General features: G+C 44.4%; 1 protein-coding gene across 5 annotated transcripts in view; it reads right to left on the reverse strand.

Annotated features, from left to right (window-relative positions):
* The window catches only part of DAP3 (death associated protein 3), a 35,795-nt gene that overhangs the window by 9,395 nt on the left and 4,781 nt on the right, over nucleotides 1-21,619 (reverse strand). For 2 of the 5 annotated variants that reach the window (XM_055139899.1, XM_055139897.1), the window contains exons 2-4: nucleotides 13,964-14,015; nucleotides 6,963-7,082; nucleotides 3,442-3,543 (exon numbers count right to left, since the gene is read on the reverse strand). In XM_055139899.1, coding sequence (XP_054995874.1) covers nucleotides 3,442-3,543; nucleotides 6,963-7,082; nucleotides 13,964-14,005 — 264 coding nt within the window. In that variant the 5' untranslated portion in view covers nucleotides 14,006-14,015. The remainder of the gene's footprint in view (nucleotides 1-3,441; nucleotides 3,544-6,962; nucleotides 7,083-13,963; nucleotides 14,016-21,619) is intronic. The other 3 variants (XM_055139900.1, XM_055139898.1, XM_055139901.1) reach the window with 2 other exon arrangements.

The following is a 21,619-nucleotide window of genomic DNA, read 5'->3' on the forward strand; positions in this document are numbered from 1 at the left end:
CTGGCTCTGTGCCATATGTGGTGGCAGGGATGTAATCTGGGCCGGCAGCATGCCTCGGTGAGAGGCAGCGTTACAGCCGAGTCTGCATGGGAGCGCTGGAGAGCATTGTAGCCAGGTATGGGGTGGAGTGAGGTGGGGGTGGAAAGCTCTGGAAAGCACCACTACAGCGATAAGAGCAGGGGTGTGGTAGGGAGAAGGGGAGGAAAGTGGTGGTGTTGGTGGGCCTCACTGGTGTGTAAGGGCTGCAGTGCTGGGCCCAGTGATTGTGTGAGACCATCTGTGTGTCTGTGCTGGTTGGACCTTGCATGGCTTGGGGGCCACTAGGCTATACCCAGCAGTGTTCTGTGGGCTACACAGTGCAGGGATTGAACTGGGCTCTTGTGCATGCCAAGCATACTCCCGTTTTGATACGTCCATTTCAGTGTGTAAGTTTTGTTTGTTTGTGGGCCTCACCCAACCACCCCTAGTGGTTCCCAGAGCAGCCACTCCCAACAGTGCTTGGGAACTCTTAGGTGTCAGGGATCGAACTGTGGCCTGTTTTTGACTAAACCTGAGTGTGTGCCAAGTGTTCACTCCTTCTGAGCCATCTCCTTCTGTACTGGTGGCATCTAGAGAAGAAACACCACCTAGCGGCCTGGGGCTGGCTCAGTGGTTAGAAGGGTGAGTTGTGGATGGATGGCTGTGGCAGGTCTGTATGCTAAGCAGTGGCTTAGCGGCTCTGCCAGAGGAGACCCCTGGAACCAGGTGTGCCAACACTATTGCCAGGAGTCTGACCCTCATGAAGCACTATAGCTGGAGTCTATATAAATACCACAAAGTGAGGGGGACTCCTGGTAGGTACATGTGTATGCATAATTGAAAATCCAGAAGGCCGAGAACCCCAACGCTGCATATGTGAACTCTGCAGCCCCTAGAAGTGGGGTGGAGATGAGATTCTACCCCAACAATTGAAGAAGGAACTGAAAGGTGAGGGCACCGTTAAAGGAAAGTAAAACCTTAAAAAATACGAGAGAGATACTACAACTGAAATGCCATATTAGGCAATAGAATACTAAAATACACAAACAATGGTGAAGGAGTTGCTTTCACATAATGGAAATTATGGAAAGAATGTATGAGTAATTCCCTCCAAAGCTCTGGTGGCCAAGTCATTCCGAAAGTAGCATGAAATGGCTAAAGTTGGTCCCTCACAGCCCTGATGCTGCAGGATGCACGGAGACTGTCTCAGACCAGTGTCAAGAGCCCAAACAAACGATCGATTCTGGTTGTGTGCTATTTTTAAACTTAACCAAAACTTTTAAAAACTTTTTTTTAACTAATGAAATTTCTGATGACTTGGCTGTTTATGTTACAGAATTTGTTCCCTTACTCAAACACCTTCCTGGGATTACATCTGATTTGAAATATAGCACAACAGAGATGGCAACTGTGACCCTGGGGGTCGGAGCACTAGAATGGAGGCTGGAGTGGGGAGGGCGTTTGCCCTGGCATCCCATATGGTCCCCTGAGCACCTCCAGGAATAATTCCTGAGTGAAGAGCCAGGAGTCACCCCTGAGCATTGCCTGGTGTGACCCAGAAAGGCAAACAGACAAACAAACAAACAAACAAAATAAACCACCTCTCTGAGCTGAAGCTACAGATCACCTGCAGTCAAGTTCTTCATTAAGGAATAACTCCTCAGGAGTAGCATACCACATTGGATAGGATATAAAGTAGAAGGCGGCCTATCTCGATTAAGAAAACATTAACAGGGGCCGGAGCGATAGCACAGCGGGTAGGGCGTTTGCCTTGCATGCGGCTGACCTGGGTTCGATCCCCGGCATCCCATATGGTCCCCCAAGCACTGCCAGGAGCAATTCCTGAGTACAAAGCCAGGAGTAACCCCTGAGCATCGCTGGGTGTGACCCAAAAAGCAAAAAAAAAAAAAAAAAAAAAGAAAACATTAACATACAAGGCTTAAGCTGATTACTAACTAATACTAGCCGATAATTAAGTTGATTACTAACAACATGCTAGTAATCTCCTATACAAGGGCTTAATAACTACAGGGAGAGATAAACAATTTTCACACACTTTCTTCTAAGGAAATCTATTTTGATCATTTTTAGCAAAGTATTCATAACAAGCAATACAAAATATTTAGGGCCTGCTATTAAGACAGGCTTGGATGGTGGATGGGAAAATTGGAAATAATGGTGGTGGGAAGGTGGTCCCTTTTTGGAATATGGACATTTCTCAAAAAAGTAGGAATTGAGCTTCCATATGACCCAACATATATACTGTAGGGGCCCAAAAACAATGCAGAAAAAGCATCTGTACTCTTATGTTCACTGCAGCACTACTGGCAATAGCAAAATCTGGAAACAACCCAAGTGCCCAGGAACAGATGGTTGGATAATAAAACCATGATACATCTATACAGTGGAATACTAGGCAGCCATTACAAAAAATTAAAGAATGAAATTTGCTTATACATGGATGGACATGGAGAGTATCATGCTGAGTGAAATGAATGAGTCAGAGGGAGAGAGAGAGGGTGACAGACAGAAAGAAGACACTCATTTGCAGAATGTAAAGCAACATACTCCACATGTCCAAGTGAGAGCCCAAAGGGTCTGCTGTTTGGGTTACCCAATGGGACATCTCAGTGAGTGAACCTTCTTCCCACCTCCTGGAAAATGCATCCCAAAAAAGTGCATGACCACTTGTGCAACTAAGTATGAGCCTCCTGCAGTCGAAGCATGCTGGCACCTGGACTAACTTGATGTCCTGGCGAGGAAGTGAGAGCGCCACGACCAAGTTTGTGACTGGCATTACAGAGTCCTTTGGCATAACAAAGGGAAGGGAAAGGGGTAAAAAAAAAATTGGGACTTTGGGGCTGGGTAGAACACAGACTTTACAAGCTGGATAACCTGGATTTGATTTTTTTTTTCCTTGTTGGGTCACACCTGGCGATGCACAGGGGTTACTCCTGGCTCATGCACTCAGGAATTACTCTTGGTGGTGCTCAGAGGACCATATGGGATGCTGGGAATCGACCCGGGTTGGCTGCATGCAAGGCAAATGCTCTTCCCGCTGTGCTATTGCTCCAGCCCCCTGGATTTGATCTTAAAGAAGTTTGTATTGATAAATTTTGGTTTAATGTAATATTAATAGCATTATTCACAGAAGATAATAAAAAATTGAATTTCATCTTGTTTGGATTTCTGCTTTTTAATCTGCTATCAACAGTAGATCTATCAACCGGAGAGATAGCACAGTGGATAAGGTGTTCCCGTGCACACTGCCAACCTGGGTTTGATCCCTGGTACCCCATATGGTCTTCTGAGCCCTGCCAGGAGTCAGCCCTGAGCGTTGTGGATGGCCCAAAAACCAAACCAATTTAGCAGGTGGTTCTCTGCAGTTGTTTCACCCCAGAGGCCCTCCCCTGTTCAGAGCACCTGCATTGCAAAGCGTGGAGGAAGGCCATGGGGGAAGACAGTCTTCAGATCTTGCAGGGGTATGCTGTAGTGCTGACCCTGGTGCTGCTCGCCATGCTTGGCCTGGAAACAAAAGTATGAAGAGTTGTAGAATGGGGCCACAGATGAAGTGATGAAGACTGAAAAGGTAAAAAGGTCTCTTCAGGTGCCTGCTTTGCACACAATCAACATTTTTTTTGGGGGGGTCACTCCCGGCAATGCTAATAGGTTGCCACATATGGCCCCCCAAATCCCACAGGAGTTATCCCTGAAAACAGCCCTAAACACTGCTGGGTATCCTAAACACTGCTGGGTATCGTCCTAAAACAAAACAAAACAAAATAAAACAAAAAAATAGGAGAGCCTGCCTGCTAGACAGTATTGAAAAATATCTCTCATCCCTCATTCAGAGCAGGAAAAACTTAATTTTCCCTCCCTGCCTTTGTGTTGTCTTTTTTCTTTGCAATGATTTCTCAAGAGTAGATTGTTCACGGCTAAGTGGTGCTGGGGGTCTAGGGGCCACTGGGACTGTCCCCAGTGAGCTCAGGGATCCAAGTTAGGGCCTAGTACAATCCAGGCAGGTGCTCCAGCCCTTTGAATCACCTCTCTGGTTCCTAGCTTTCATTTTTTTCACTTCTTATTTTAGACCAAAAATCACTGGTGGTTGTCCCTCAGTTCACAGTGCGTATATGGAGCTGGTGTTGGCCTGAATGATGGAGCCAGTTGCTCAGCAACGTAAATCCTAGATGTGGAAGTAGCAGAGACAATTCAGGCCATCTGGATGTGCTGCTTATGCTGTGTATAGAGATGCTCCAGTCACATGACCAAGTTCATCTGCATGCCACTGTTTCCATAGAAACCCCAGAGGAATCGACAGATAAAGGGCCTACAATTATAGGGAAAGCTGAAAGACACTTCAATGACTTCATTCACTTGTTCTATTTCATTTGGTGCTTTCAAACTAGGTGAAGGCTAGAGACAGAAATAAAATGCACACTGCTTTGATGGGGCTTTGGTAATGAGCTATTTTCTTCCTTCCACATGCCCATATGTGGCAACAGGGAAATTTAAGGATAGTGATAAAATACTGGTCTATTCCCTGCATATCCAAGCAGAGATCACACAGCTAATTTCATTTATGACAGGAGGTAGTAATTATGGGAAAAGAAAGAAAAATAAGTATAAAAGACACTGACACCTAGCCTATTGGAACCTGAAGTAGAAAATATAACACTAGATTGCTTTTGTTCTTTTGGATGTGTGCTAGTCTCTGTGGTGTGAGGTGGTATCTCAAAGTTGTTTTGATCTGCATCTCTCTGATGATTAGTGATGCAGAGCACTTTTTCATGTGCCTTTTGGCCATTCGTATTTCTTCCTTGGTAAAGTTTCTGTTCATTTCTTCGCCCCATTTTTTGATGGGGTTGGATGTTTTCTTCTTGTAGAGTTCAACCAGTGCTTTATATACCATTGATATCAACCCCTTATCTGATGGGTATTGTGTAAATATCCTTTCCCATTCTGTGGATAGTCTTTGTATTCTGGTCACTGTATCTCTTGCGGTGCAGAAGCTTGCGGGGGAGAAAGGGACCCTTCTTCACTGCTGGTGGGAATGCCGACTGGTTCAGCCCTTCTGGAAAACAATTTGGACGACTCTCAAAAAATTAGATATTGAATTCCCATTTGACCCAGCAATACCACTGCTGGGAATATATCCCAGAGAGGCAAAAAAGTACAATCGAAACAACATCTGCACATGTATGTTCATCGCAGCACTGTTTACAATAGCCAGAATCTGGAAAAAACCCGAATGCCCCAGAATGGATGACTGGTTGAGGAAACTTTGGTACATCTATACAATGGAATACTATGCAGCTGTTAGAAAAAAGGAGGTCAAGAATTTTGTAGTCAAGTGGATGGGCATGAAAAGTTTCATGCTGAGTGAAATGAGTCAGAAAGAGAGAGACAGACATAGAAAGATTGCACTCATCTATGGTATATAGAATAACAGAGTGGGAGACTAACACCCAAGAACTGTAGAAATAAGTACCAGGAGGTTGACTCCATGGCTTCGAGGCTGGCCTCACGTTCCGGGGAAAGGTCAACTCAGAGAAGCGATCACCAACTACATTGTAGTCGAAGGCCATGTGGGGGAAGGGAGTTGCGGGCTGAATGAGGGCTAGAGACTGAACACAGCGGCCACTGAACACCTTTATTGCAAACCACAACAGCTAATTAGAGAGAGAAAACAGAAGGGAATGCCTTGCCACAGTGGCAGGGTGGGGTGGGGGGGAGATGGGATTGGGGAGGGTGGGAGGGACACTGGGTTTACGGGTGGTGGAGAATGGGCACTGGTGAAGGGATGGGTTCCCAAACTTTGTATGAGGGAAGTATAAGCACAAAAGTGTATAAATCTGTAACTGTACCCTCACGGTGATTCTCTAATTAAAAATAAATAAATTTAAAAAAAAAAAAAAAAGAAAATATAACACTAGATACTTCTGGTATCCTTCCTGAATTTTGTTGACAAACTTCAGTTAAGCACTGCTCCTATAAAAAACCAAGTTAGTAACCTATCCAAACAATAGAAAATCCACTGAAAAAGGTGAAAACAGTACCAAATAATTAGGAAAACATTTTTTCCCCCTTAAGATACCCTCTCCCTAGTGAAAGAAAATGCAAGTATTTTCTTCCATTTTTGGGGGGAGCTTGGGTTTGGTCAATACCAAGCGGTGCTCAGGGGTCACTCTTGGTGATACTCTGGGGAAGATATGGTGCAGGGAATTGAAGCATGGTGAGCCACATGCAAAGCATGCACCTTTACTACCCCTGGGACTGTCTTTTGGACCCATGTTAATTTCTTTAGGATTATTCATACATATCATGGTTGGTAAACTGTGGCTGGCTACAGATTTTGTAAAAAAAAAAAAAAAAAAAACCTTTATTAAAATATACCTTTACACATTTGTTTATGGTAGGGCTAAGTTTCTGGGACGGAGGCAACTTTGGCTTCTAAGCCTAAAACTATCTGGGACTGAAAAGATAACTTATGGGATAGAGTACACACTTTACCTGCTGAAGGACTGGGTTTTATCCCTGATACAGTGTGGTACCCTGAGGACAGCCACCAAAACCAGAAACCCTAAAATAAAAATAGAGCCATCCTTTAAGTTTGACCCGTTAAATGCTCAATTTAACTTGTAAGGAAATGACAATAACCATTTGCTACATACTTACTCTACCCAACCGTATCATTGGTCTGATGTGAGTGCAGAGGAGGGGGAGGAGATGAAAACAGGTGTGGACTCAACTCCCCAAGTATCATAGGAAACTACATATCCAGAGAGGAAATGGAAAGATCCAGGCTCCAGATTGTAGGCTTATTTAGTACTCTGTCTTGCTATGTGTAATCTATTCAGCTTTCTTCAGTTTTCCGGGCATGTGAAATGAGAACAACACAAATGAGAAGCCCAGAAAGAATATCCATATGCGTACGAACAACTCACCGGATCACTCTCACTGGTTCGAGAAACAGTTCGAGGACTTTCAACTGGCACCTGGTTGTCCAAAGCAGCAAGATGCTGGGGTGTTTGGGTTCCCGTATGTAAATAATGTCGAGGGTCCAGCTGGAAAATAGATCATTTTAGTGCTCTGGAATTATCAGACTTTTCACACGTGTTTGTTACAACACCCCATCTTTTCGCTGCTGCTTCTGCGGTGCTGGGAAATGCAGAGCATGGTTTCAAACATACAAGGCAAGGGCTCTGCTGCTGAGCAACATCTCCAGCCCACACTGAAATAAAAATCTTGTTTTTGCGGAGAGCCATAGCCAGCAGGGACCTTAGCACATTACTTGGGTGCTCAGGGGACTCACATGGGCCACGATTTGAAGCTGGGCCTCTAGCATTCGAAGCACAATCACTAGCCCTTTGAGTAAGCTCTGCCCCCAACTCTGAGGTTTTGATTTTTCTGTTGTTCGTCTGTTGATTTTGTTTTTAGGTCACATCAGTGGTGCTCAATGGACTCTGGGATATTGGGGATCGAACTGGATCAGCTGTGTGCAAGGCAAGGCAGGCACCTAAACCCCTATACTTCTTCTCCGACTTACCCCAACACTGAGGTTTTAAGTCATGCCTGCAAAGAGGAAAAATTACATCTGGTTTTCTGTAAAAGGGAGATCCTTGTTAGTAAAATCCAAACACATTACTCATACTTTAAATCTGTTCCAGCTTGTGTTGCATTGTCAGAGCTCTGTCCCACACGGAAACAAACAATTCTGTTAGAGACTGTTCTGGAGCAGGACACGGCCACTGACAGCCTAAAGCAGGAAACTTCTTTCTTCTTCTTTTTTTTTGCCTTTTTGGTTCACACCCAGCGGTGCTCAGGGGTTACTCCTGGCTTACACACTCAGGAATTAATCCTGGCGGTGCTCAGGGGACCATATGGGATGCTGGGGATTGAAACCCGGTCGGCCACGTGCAAGGCAAACACCCTACCCTCTGTGCTATTGCTCCAGCCCCTGGAAACTAACTTTCAGATGTCCAGTACCCAGTCACCTCAGTTCATAGGGGGTTACTGCAGTGCTCCTATTTGATAGGAATAATTACCCTGCCTGCAACACTTTTCTGGCTAGCCGTGTCCTAAAATAAAGCTTGTTTTATTGGAGCCTTGTAAAAAGGGAGAGTGTCAAGCATCTAGTTAAGGAAAGTAAACTGCTCTATTGGTGACTCAGTGGTGTATAGAAATCGCTCACCCAGGAAGGAGATGGGGGGCGCAGGTAAGATTGCACCTGAGGAAATACTAAGTAGAAGGGGAAAGATGTTTATTAATGAGCCTGGGATGTAACTCAGTGGTAAATGCATGCCTAGCATGTTTGAGGCACTGGGTTTAACCCCCAACACATGTGCGTGCGCGCGCACGCACACACACACACGCACACACACACACACACACACACACACAAGTAATGGGTCCAGAGTGCTAGTGCAGGGGTTAGGTTTGATCCATAGTACCACCTGGTCCCCCAACACTGCCAAGTGTGGTCCTGGAGCACTAATCACTATTAAAATAGCCTGAGTAATTCCTGGCACATGAAACTGCATCCTTAGCCCAATCTGGAGGGCCCCCAAGGCCCCCTAAGCACCAATTAGGAGTCCCCCCCACCAATAGGTGAATAAGGGGAGGCACTGGAGAGAGAATGCTGGGTTAAGGTGCTTGTCTTGAATGTGGTGGACCCTGATTAAATCCCCAGCATTGCATATGGTCTCCCAAGCAATGCCAGGAGTGACCATTAGGTGTGTCCGGACCCTTCCAAAAAAGTGAATTAGGGAATTGCTTGATAAATCAGTAATATGAAAGCTGTCTATTCCTGAATGCATATGTGTGTGTGTGTGTGTGTGTGGTGGGGTGCTCAGGGATTCCTACTGGCAGGCTCAGAGACCCAAAGATTTACCAGAGTGTGGTAAATCCAGCCCATTTTGGCGATGTGCAAGGCAAGCAAGCACCTTTCCTGCTGTATTATTACTCCAGCCCAAATATGTTTTACTTTAGTATCTACTGTTATAACACTCATACACACCTTTTATTTTTTGCAATAGGGCTTGGGTGTATTTTAGATAGTCATTAGAGGATCATCTGTGGTGTTGGGGATCAAACTATGGTTAGCCACGTGCTATGTGCTATAACTTGGGGATTTAATCTGAATCTCCAGAGTGCAAAGCATGCATTCAGTATACTGAACACTCTCTAGCCCTCTAATTTTACCTTTAAATATTTTATCTTTCATAGACCAAAAGATTTTCCTCCCAAATCTTTTTTTCTTTTCTTTCTTCTTTTTTTTTTAGCTTATTGGGTCACACCCGGCAATGCTCAGGGGTTACTCCTGGCTCTGCACTCAGAAATTCTTCCTGGCGGTGCTTGGGGGACCATACGGGATGCTGGGAATCGAAACCCGAGTTAGCTGTGTGCAAGGCAAACACCCTACCTGCTGTGCTGTCACTCCAGCCCCTCCTCCCAAAATCTTAAACTTAATCTTAGGCTACTCTTGGTTGGGTGCTCAGAGCCACATTTAGCAGTGCTTAGTGGACCATGTAGTGGCAGGGATTGAACCCAGACCTCATGCAAAGCTACACTCAATTGAACTCTCTCCAACCCCTTTATAAACTATCATCCAGAAACATAATGCAAAATGAGCTGTTTACCTCTATATCTCTATAATTCTGCTTGTTCTACTTCAACTTCCTTCCCCCCATGTAAATCTTACTTGCTCTTTAAGGCTCATCTCGAATGTCGCATCCTCTCCAAGACTTGCCAAATACTCCAGTCACAGCTATCTGTTCCTCCCTGCTTGACTTTCTGGGATATTGCATGGCAGTTTTAAACTAAGTATCTGTTTGAAATTAGGCAGTATAGTGCTTCACACACTATTTTAAAGTGAAGATTCTAGAAGATAAACAGTATTACGCTGTTTTCTGATGGACGAAACCTAAGTTCAGGGAAGTCAGGATACGTTTTGAAACCAGAATCCATTATGTCTGACTCCTGAATCTCCATTCTTATTTTATTCATTCTTATCATTTTGGGGACCTTCCCAGGGTTGCTGGCGCGGGACCCCAGGGTGCCCCTCTCTGCAGTGATCTGGTAGAGGTGCAAACCTGATGCTCTTGGTGACTGAATCCAGTGGTACTGGGAACCTGGCCGTGCCGAGGGCTCATGAATGTAGTTCCATACACAGTGGAAGAGAAAGAATCAAATTTTATTAATCTTGGGTTTTGTTTTCGGCTCACCCAGAGGTGCTTGTGGGCTACTACTGTTTCAGTTCTTGAGGGAGTCACTTCTTGGCAGTGCTCAGGGGACCATGTGGTGGCAGGGATCAACCTTGGGGGCTCCCACATACAAAGCATTCACTCCAGGCTTTTGAGCCATCTCCCCAGACCAACTGCAAACTATTTTGAAAACAGAGCACAGCACGGGCGGAGAGATAGTACAGGGGTTAAGGCATATGTCCTCCAACCACCACCAGGAGTGATTTCTGAGAAGAGAGGGAGGAGTAAACCTTGCATACTGCTGGGTGTGGCCCTTAACACCCAAATAAATAAATTAATTAATTAAAAAAATAGTGTGTGTGTGTGTGTGTGTGTGTGTGTGTGTACACTCTTTACGCTGGAAAGAGTAAGGGAAGTAAGGTGCTTACCTAGCCTGTACGCAACCATCCTGTTTTGATCCCTGGCACCATATACTGTTGCTGAGAAATGTCAGTATCCTCTCCTGAGGAAAGGGAGCAGCCCCTGAGCACCACCAGATCTGACCAAAAAACCCAACCCTCTCCTAAATAGCTGAAAAAACAACAATCAAAAAACAAAAACTGTGGTTAGGAGTCCAAATGTTTCCACAAGTACTGCCAGAAACAGTAACCCTAGGACTGCTGGGTGTGGTCCCAAAACAATATAGAAACAAATGAACAAACAAACAAGGGCTGGAGATGTGGCTCAGCAGTAAAGCACTAGGCCTTGCACACAAGAGAAAAAATAGTGGCAGTCAAGTAGGAAATCAAAGATACTTAAGGGTCACTAGGTGGTGCTATTCCTACAAAAAATTCCATGACTAGTTCAAGGCTTTTTGCAACAAATAGTGAGCAAAATGGATTCCTTCCTCATTACAGTGTTATACACGGCATCAGGCATCCTCGCAGCTAGTCTCTTGTTCACAGAGAAAACAACCATATGCACAATGGCCTTCGCACAGTTCCAGAACGAACATCACAGCAGGCAGTTCCTGGAAGAACAGCATTCCTGAGCCAATCAGTTACTCGAAATGAGAGGCCCCCAATTCATCTGGTCTACAGCCCCTTTCAGGAAAAAAGCAAAAAAGAAAACCACCCAGCACCCCCTGGAAATCTACCCTCCTGAAGAGAGCCACAGAAAGTGGTCCCTGATTGCATGGGAAGCTAGCAGCATCCCCTGCGGGAGTGGGACACACTGGGAAAGGCAGGCAGCGTTTATAAACAGCGACACAGGGCGGGGTATTGAAGGAGTGGATGGTAGGATGCTCTGCAAGCGGGAGCCCCAGGCACTATGGGCGGGAGGGAAGGGGAGGTGGTGAGTCAGGGGCACTGCAGCGAAAAATCACTCCCGAAACAGGAAGAAAAAAACCCAAAACACATTCCAATCCCAGACCCTCCTCCCCCTCTGCCCCCCAAAATGGTTCGAGTCAGTCTTCTTCACCTGCTATTAGGGAAGGAAAAAAATGTTTTGCTTTGTTTTTTTTTTTTGCTTTTTGGGTCACACCTGGCAATGCTCCTGGCTCTGCACTCACGAATTACTTCTGGCGGTGCTTGGGGGACCATATGGGATGCTGGGAATTGAACCCAGGTTGGCGAGTGCAAGGCAAACGCCCTACCCGCTGTGCTATCCCTCCAGCCAGGGTGGGGGGGCAAGATTTTAGCTTTTTCAGTTTTTCCTTTGTTGAGCCTTTCTGGATATTTTTGTTGGCTTTTTTTGTTTTTGGCCACACCCTGCGATGCTCAGGGATTACTCCTGGCTCTGCTGTCAGGGATCAGTCCTGACCTTGCTCAGGGGACCATAGGGGATGCTGGAGACCAAACTTGGGTCAGCTGCGTGCAAGGAAAGTGCCCTACCCACTGTACTACCTCTCTGGTTTCTTTACCTTTTCTAGTAAATGGCTACTACACAGGTTTATTAGGAAACCCTGAAGAGAAGAATCCCTCAGGAGGAAGGGTTCCGATGGAGGTGACTGAGTGACCGAGTCTGCCACCTCAGTTCTCCTCTTGCAGACCGTGTGGTAATTGCACCAGCTGTCCCTCATTTCCCCAGGCTTCACAGCTGGACCCTGAAGTCTTGGGGAAGGCCGACCCTGGTGAAGACCAGAGGCTTCGAAATTACGAACTTAGTGTCTAGTCTGAATGCCTCAACCTCACAGCCTGTGAATGTTGCCAAGTGACTTAGCTTTTTTTCTATTTCCACACCTGTGAAACAAACACTATTCTGCCTTTGAGTTGGTCACGAGAAGTAAAAACAAATAAGCATAGAGAACAGTGCTTGGCACATACTAAACAACAAACAATAGTAACCATTATTAGTGCAACAGCCATCTTAGAATCTTAAGTACCTGCCATAGGGAGGCACTAAAAAACAATTAGCTCAATAAATGAAAGAATGAAGTTAAGATTAAGAGACAGAGCAAATGGTTTATTATTATTTTATTATTATTATTATTATTTAATAGTTTTTGTAGGTGCCTGGCATAAAGTCCAGGGCTTCACACATGTGAAATATGCATTCTATTGCTTAGCTACATCTTCGATCCTTAGAGGTTGTGTGTGTGTGTGTGTGTGTGTGTGTGTGTATTTGTGGTAGTTAGATGGGGAGGTGGATGGGATGGTTTTAGGCCACACCCAGAGATACTCAAGAAATATTCCTTGCTCTGTTCTGAGGAGTCACCACTGGCAATGCTCAGGGCCACTGACTTTATGCAGCATTGAGGATTGAATGAAGGTTGGCTGCATACTGGAGGTGAGGGTCTTTTGGTTCAGGCTCTGAATCAGCAATGCTTGGGGACCATTGGGACCACACCCTGCAGTGGTAGGTAGGCAGCGCAGAGCCAGGAACTGAATTCAGGGCCATGATATGCTAGGCATGTACTCTGCAACTCAAGCTATCTCTTTAAGCTGAGAATTGTCTTTTTATTTACTTATTGGTATACTTATTTAATGTCTTGGCCATACCTGGCAGTGGTCAGGGGCTATCCCAGGCTCAGTGCTTGAGGTCACTCCTGCTGGTGCTCTGGGGGACTACACGGTACCAGTAATGGCATTTGGGTCTCCTGCACTTTAAAGACATGTTCTAGCCCTGGAAATACCTCTCTGACTAAACAATTGACATTTTAATATATGATTTATCAATTTTTTTTTTTTTTTTTTTTGGTTTTTGGGTCACACCCGGCGATGCACAGGAGTTACTCCTGGCTCTTCACTCAGGAATTACCCCTGGCGGTGCTCAGGGGACCATATGGGATGCTGGGACTAGAACCCGGGTCAGCCGCGTGCAAGGCAAACGCCCTACCCGCTGTGCTATTGCTCCAGCCCCTGATTTATCAATTTTTTGGGGGGGAGAGGAGAACACACTTGTGTCAGTGCTCAGAGCTGACTTCTGGGTCTGTGCTCAGGGATCATTCCTGGAGAGGATCTGGGAACCAGATGGGGTGTGAGATCAGACCCGGATGAACTGCATGCAAGGAAAGTGCTGTACCTGCTATAGTATCTCTCCGGCCCACCCATTTATCTATTTTTTTTAAAAAACAGTTAATTCTATCACACAGTAAATTTCCAGGCACAACTATTCTACTGAGACATATTATTTGAGAATTTTTAAGGAAGCTGAAGTGTAGTATGATGGACAGATAAGTAATAATACATTCTTCGGAGTAACCTTACAGAAAATGAGAAATCCATGTGAAGACAGTTTGCACAAGCATTTAGGTCAATACTCACCTTATGGGCCCTGGAGATTAGCCTTGTAATTCCTTTCAGCATTGTAGCTGCACTTCAAGACAAAAAAAGAAAAGACAAACATTAAGTCATGCCAGGGAAAGATGGTTGGATTCACAGTGGGTTTGTACCTAGAGTGGATAAGGAATGCCTACAAAGTGCTAGAAGAAGAGAGAAAACACAAATAGACATTCTATAGGAAAGGGAAGACGGGTGGCTAGAGGGCTGGGAGAAGGTTCAGTGGGGGGGGAGCATCTTGCATTGGGGAGCCCGGGGTTCCTCCCTGCCTGACCCCAGCACTGCTGGCTGTTGCCCCTTCCTCCAAGAACATAGTAAGTCCATGGGAAAAAACTCCAATCAGGGAAATACATACTCAGACCACCACACCCAGCACACTGGGGAAATAAGGAATGTGTGGAAGCAGCAGAGATGAAGGTGAAGGCCAGAGAGATAGTACAGCAGGTAGCCTGCATGCTGTATGGTCCCCAGAGTATGGCTAGGGGTGATTCCCTCCTCCCCAAGTCGTGACCCCCCCAACAACAAGCATAAAAAATATATTGTTATCTATCAAAACCCTAATGATTCTTTAATAGGAATTTTCTTTCTAGCTCACTTAAAATTTATATAGAGGGGCTAGAGAGCTAGTACAAGGGTTAAGGAGGACACGGACAACCCTTAATCTTGGAACCCCATTCCCAGAACATGGCTGGGTGCAGTTTAGGTAATCCCACGCGCCTCAGGGCCCAAGCAACTTCGTACCCTCAGACTCCAGCACTGAGCTGCAGGCCTGCTTGGCTAAAACTTGCCAGAAGGGGCTACCCTGAGCACTGTGAGGGAGACCCCAGCCCCCAAGAGAAATTCATACAGAGGGCTGAGGATGTAACTTAGTGGTAAAGTTCATGATCTGCATGCAGGACACAGGGTCAATCCTCAGTGCACAAACATAATAGACCCAGAATACCCCAATTTAAAAAACGTTGGGGGCAGGGGGTGGGGTTCCCTATTCTAGAATCAACAGCGTCTCAGCCATATGTGGTACTGAAGGCATACAAGCCAAGTCCTTACTCGCTGTCTTTTCCCCAGTACTCTTTTCCTTTTATAAAGGGATATTCTCTTGCTTCTTATTCATATTTGCCAAATAAAACTATATATAGGAGGAAAAATGTTGGAAGGCTTTATATATCCTGATGAAAATCTATAAAGCTATAATAATGAAGAGAGTATGGTACTGGGTGGGCCATACAGCTAGTACAGCAGGAAGACAGATGCCTGGTACACAGCTGGCCCTGGCTCAGTGTTGGCAGCGCCAAAGTCCCTGGGGCTCCGTCAGAGTGATCCCTGAACACAGAACCAGGAGTAAGCCTTGAGCACAGCTGGGTTTGTTACAAACCCCTCCCCTCATAAGACACTATGATATTAATGTGTCTACTGATGATTTATATTTCATCTGTACATACAGATGTACTCTATGATTTAAACTGATTTGCCATTTACACTAGAGCCAACTGATTTTTAATATGGACACCAAGACAACCGAATAGGGAACAATTCAACAGTCTATTTATGGTAGTGTTGGAACCACTAGATATGTAATATAAAACAGTGATGGGGACCATCCGGCCCGCGCGGGACATGTAGCCTGTGAAATCAGTCTGATTCTGATACATGATGGGACAGGTATTATGCATCTTATTGGTGGCCTGCTAACCATTGGTCTGTCTGTATTATGTAGCACAATATTTTTAAATATCCAAAAAGCTGCTGGTAGAAAAAAGGTTCAACACCACAGCTAAAAAGAAATAGAAGCTGGACCCCTACCTAATATCACACAAAAACTCAATGAGAACAGGCCTCCAACTCAAATGTAACTCTAAAGCTATAATAACCTTAAGAAGGAAATATGAGTGAATCTTCATGACCTTGTATTAAGCAATGGTTTCTTAATGATGCCAAAGATCAAGTGACAAAAATAAAAATAGATACTTGGACAAAATAAAAACTTCTGCTTCAAGGGACATCATCAAGAAAGTAAACTTAGGGGCCGGAGAGATAGCACAGCGGGTAGGGCGTTTGCCTTGCACGCGGCCGACCCGAGTTCAATCCCCGGCATCCCATATGGTCCCCCAAGCACTGCCAGGAGTAATTCCTGAGTGCAGAACCAGGAGTAACCCCTGAGCATTGCTGGGTGTGACCCAAAAAAAAAAAAAAAAAGAAAGTAAACTTACAGAATGGGAGAAGATACCTGTGAATCATACGTGATAAAGGATACACATGTATGCAAAATACATAAAGAACTTACAACTCAACAACAGAGACAACTCAATAAGGAGGCAAAGACTTAAATTGATTATCTCCCCAAGACCACTGTGGCCAATGAGAAACCCTTAAAAAGATGCTCAGCAAGTTTATCTTTTTCTGGTTTTGGGCCACACCCATTGGTGCTATTCTTGGCTCTGTGCTTAGGAGTGATCCTGGGTCATGACTGGGGGACCATATGTACTGTTAGGAATTCAAACTGGGGTTTGTCCCCCAAACACCACAAGTGCAACCCCCTGAGCACAGAGCCAGGAGTATCCCTCAAACCAAACCCAACCCTGTAATCCACATTGTTGGTACTGTGAAATACTAGAACCACTTTGATGAAACAATTCTGAAGTTCCTTAAAAGGACATGGAGCTACAAATGACCCAGCAATTCTATTCTTATATATTCAAGAAAAGTTAAAACCTAAAGTTATGCACACCAAAAACTTATGCACAGGGGCTGGAGCAATAGCACAGCAGGTAGGACATTTGCCTTACATGAGGCCGATCCGGGTTCAATTCCCAGCATCCCATATGGTCCCCTTGAGCACTGCCAGGAGTAATTCCTGAATGCATGAGCCAGGAGCAACCCCTGTGCATCGCTGGGTGTGACCCCAAAAGAAAAGAAAAGAAAAGAAAGCAAAGAAACTTATGCACAAATAATGCACAGCAGCATTTTTCACTGTAGCCAAAATGTGGAAACAATCCAAACATCCAGGAATTGAATGGATAAGCAAAATGTGGTGTAACCACAAAATGGAATATAATTTGGCAGTAACACAAAATCAAGTGTTGGGGGCCAGATAGTACAGAGGATAAAAAACCTGCCTTGCATGCAGCTGACTCTGGTTTGATCCCCAGCACTATATATAGCACTCTAAGGACCACCTAGGAATGATCCCTAAGCTGAGAACCAGGAATAAGGCCTAGCACCACTGGGTTTGACCAAGCATGGTTGAATCTTTTCTTTTTTTTTCCTTTTTGGGTTACACCCAGCGATGCTCAGGGGTTGCTCCTAGCTCTGTACTCAGGAATTACTCTTGGTGCTTGCTGGGTTCAGGGAACCACATGGGATGCCGGGGAATGAACCTGGGTTGACTGCATACAAAGCAGATGCCCTACCTACCCACTGTACTACTGCTCTGGCCCTGCATGGTTGAATCTTACAGGGAAAGAAATACCGCAAAAAAAAAAAAGAAAAAGAAAAAAAAAGTAAACAACAGCAACAATTATTGTAGTGGGGGAGACAGACCCAGAGGTGCTGAGGGTCAGCAGGCCCCATTCTTCTGTGCTCATAGGAAATATCCAATGCCAGGGACTAAAGCCAGCACCTGTGTTCTACCAAGGGCTATAGCCCTGACCATATGGAATTTTGAGACAGAAAATCAGTTGTCAGAGGCTAAGAGATAGGAAGAATGGAGAGTGAATATTGGTAATTATTTTGGGAGGGGGGCTGGAGTGATAGCACAGCAGGTAGGCATTTGCCTTGCACGCAGTCGACCTGGGTTCGATTCCTCCACCCCGTCAGAGAGCCCGGCCAGCTACCGAGAGTATCTCATTTGCACGGCAGAGCCTGGCAAGCTACCCATGGCATATTCCATATGCCAAAAACAGTAACAACAAGTCTCACAAGGGAGATGTTACTGGTGCCCGTTCGAGCAAATCGATGAGCAACGGGATGACAGTGACAGTGAGATTTTGGAAGGGCGTTAAAGATGCTTTGAAATTAGAGTCTGTACAACTTGGGGAATACACAGGAACTCACTTAACTGTAGACTTCTGGAGGTCTCAGAGGACCATAGGGGTGCTGGGGATTGAACCAAGGTGGGACATGTTCAAGTCAAGTCCCCTACCCCCTGTGCTCAGTTCCAGTTTTATTTTAAATTTTTTTTAAAGAAGGGGCTTCCTGGATATCAGAAGGTGGAAAAGGAAGAATGAGAAGCAGGGTCTTTTGTTTTGTTTTGGGGGCATACCTGAAGATGTTCAGAGATTACTCCTGGCAGGGCTCAGGGGACCATGTGGTGCCAGGGATCAACCTGTGTCCGGCATGTGCATGTCAAGCACCCTACCCGCTATACCACCTCTCCAACCTAGGAGGGTCTTTTTGGTGGCGAAAGGTATTGATTGGTGGTTGGAGTGATATTATTCATATACAGATGCTAATCTAATCCCCTCAAGTAATAAACCAATGATAAAAACAAAAAAAAATTCAAAAAGATGTTATAGGACCTAAACAAAAGCTTTACTTTTAGGGGGAGAGTTTGGGCAATACCTAGGGGTAAGATGGGGGCTACTCCTGGTCCAGGGCACAGAGGCAACTCCAGGTAGTGCTCAGGGGACCATATGGTACTGGAATCAAACTGAGGTTGGCAGCATGTCAGGGAAGTACCTTAACCTGTCTTTCTGGTCCCAACAAAAGACATTTTTATAGTTACATCTAAAAATATAGGGGTCCCTATATACCATATTATCTATCTTTAACAGTTTCCAACACTAACTTGTCAGCAAAGCATAAGTAGCGTATCTACACCATAGTGTATCATGCATCTGTTGGGAGGTGGAGAGGGAAAGAACAAAATAATCCCAGAAACCCTGTTGGCTAATGAGGAAAAATTCCCAATACACATTAAGTGAAAACAAAACAAAGCTGGAGCGATAGCACAGTGGGTAGAGCATTTGCCTTGCATGTAGCCAACGTGGGCTCTGCTCTATTCCTTCGTCCCTCTAGGAGAGTCCGGCATGCTACCGAGAGTATCTTGCCCGCACGGCAGAGCCTGGCAAGGTACCCGTGGCGTATTGGATATGCCAAAAACAGTAACAAGTCTCATAATGGAGACATTACTGGTGACCGCTCGAGCAAATCGATGAGCAACAGGATGACACTGATACAGTGATACCCTACAAAGCATAGAATATTGCAAATTATATAGCACGTTATCACTGATATATATATATATAAAAAGGAATTATATCTAGTTTATTTGCAAGGTAATTTTTATTTGTTTTGAGCCACTTGTGGTACTAGGGGCTCTGCTCAGGGATCAGTCTGGTGGGGCTTGAGGACAGTATGGGGTGCCGGGGATAGAACTGAAGTCAGCCGTGTGCAAGGCAAGTATCTATAGACTCCTATACTAGCTCTCCTGTTCCCAAAACATTACTAAGTAACCTATTGTCTGTAAGGAGGAGAAATGGGTCCTTGAGGGGGTACATCAAGAGGGAAATGGTGGAATTATTTGTACTTTTTTGAATTATGAACCATGTTGCTACAACCAGCTAAAGAGTAAATTCAATAAAATAAAGTCAACACCCCACCCCTCAAAGTAAAGCTAACAAATTAGTCTGTCAGTTATATTTTCTACTTCTTTTTGTTTTTTGGGCCATACCTGGTGTGACCCCCTGGCTCTGTGCTTGGGGGGTCACTCTTGGTGGTGCTTAGGGGATCATCCTGGGGTCTGCTGCATTCAGTAGAGCCTTAACTCTGTACTATCTCTCTGGGCTCTCTGATATTTTTCCAAATAGAAATGCACCAATGCATCAACTTATGTTAGATTGAAACTGAAGAAAAGTAGTTATTTGAGCATTCCCCATCCCCATTTACTTTCTAATTTGGACTATCTCATAAATTTGTATTTTACATAACATTGGATTTTACTTAACATTCTCTACAGAAAAAGAAAACAAAATTTTATTAAGTTTGTAAACATCCCTTTTTTCTTTCCGTGTCCAAGTTCTGTTCTGTAAAACAAAAGCATTAACTAGAGTTGTGCTTTCCAAACATTTTTCTTTCTTCTTCTGGGAAGAATGTCTACTAAACGTCAATTTTAATACTATAAAATAGATAAAAGGGTTATGCTAGCAAGACATTAAAAAAACCTTCCTACAGATACTTAAAGCACAGCTGGAAAAAAAACTTTTTTTTTTTAATCTTTCTTGGAAAAAAAAAAATCTTAGTAACACAGCATTTAAGTTGCTTGTTTTGCATGTAGCTTACAGAGAGTTTGATCCCCAGCACTACCAGTAGTGATCCCTGAGCACAGAGCCAGCAGGGAGCCTTGAGCACCACTGGATGTAGCTGCAAAAACAAAACTAAGCACGGGGTGGGAGGCTCTCAAGCAGTCACAAGAGTAATAGCTAATAACATTTACCACTATTTCTATCATTCAGTGTTTTAATCACCTTAAGTGAATTACCCAATTATATTCACAACAGGCCTATAATATTGGCAGTACTATTTTCTCCAATTTACAGACAAGGAAAAAGAGACAAGTATAGCACAATGGTTAAAAGTGTGCAGTTCAGAATCCAACTGCTGGAACATGAAACCTGGCTTTTCTACTTACTGTGTGATCCTGAAGAAATCACTTAAATTTCCCGTGTTTTTGCATCTAAAAAGAGTGGGGGTTGGAGCTAGAGCAATAGCCCAGCGGGTAGGGTGTTTGCCTTGCACGCAGTCGACCCGAGTTTGATTCCCAGCATCCCATATGGTCCCCTGAGCACCGCCAGGAGTAACTCCTGAGTGCAAAGCCAAGAGGTAACCCCTGTGCTTTGCCAGGTGTGACCCAAAAAGCAAAAAAAATAAAATAAAAAGAGTGGGGGAGGCTTGGGGATTGAGGCCTCAGCACAGTGTGATCACAGAGATCCCTGAACCCCAACTCCTAACTCTGAGCACTGGGCGTGGCAACAACAAAAGGAGAAAATTAAATGAAAGGGAGGTAATGGTTGTATTCAAACTTGGGTTGCTAGATTAAATGAGTGGATAAATATGTCTATAAATATGAAGTTCCTCCCCAAATGACACAGCTACAGAATAGGATAGACTTTGAAGCCGCAACTTCTGGGGTATACATTTCTATTCTGCTAAAAGACTGAAAGATTGAGTTCAGAATCTTGACATCTAAACAAAAACTTGCTAAGGATTCCCCTTGTTAAGTAGAATATTAGTTATAGACTATTATGCGTACATAGATTTTACCCCAACTAGTCAAATGTGAAGGCAACCCAGCTAGTTATCTTTAAAAAGTAAACATTTGGAACCTAATTTTAAAAGTTTCTATTGAAGAGCTTCCTCACGATCTATATTGCGTTTAGACAGCATCTCAGCAATGAAATGCCATGAGATAAATGTTTAATTACTTCTATTCTAGTGCGAAGTCTCAAGGTAGCTGAGCTAAGGCTGCTGCTACAGCAATATCAGGAGAGCTCAGCTGCCCATTTACAGATCGACTGATGCCAGGAGAGACAGAGCAGAAAGAAAATACTGGAAATCCACGTGACTGCTGAGTGGATTTTGCTAAAAAAAAAAAAAAGTCATTTCACTTAAAAAAAAAGTTAAATCACATCATCATTTATAAATTCA

The sequence above is a fragment of the Sorex araneus genome, chromosome 5 (assembly GCF_027595985.1).
Source record: "Sorex araneus isolate mSorAra2 chromosome 5, mSorAra2.pri, whole genome shotgun sequence".
Lineage (NCBI taxonomy): Eukaryota > Metazoa > Chordata > Mammalia > Eulipotyphla > Soricidae > Sorex > Sorex araneus.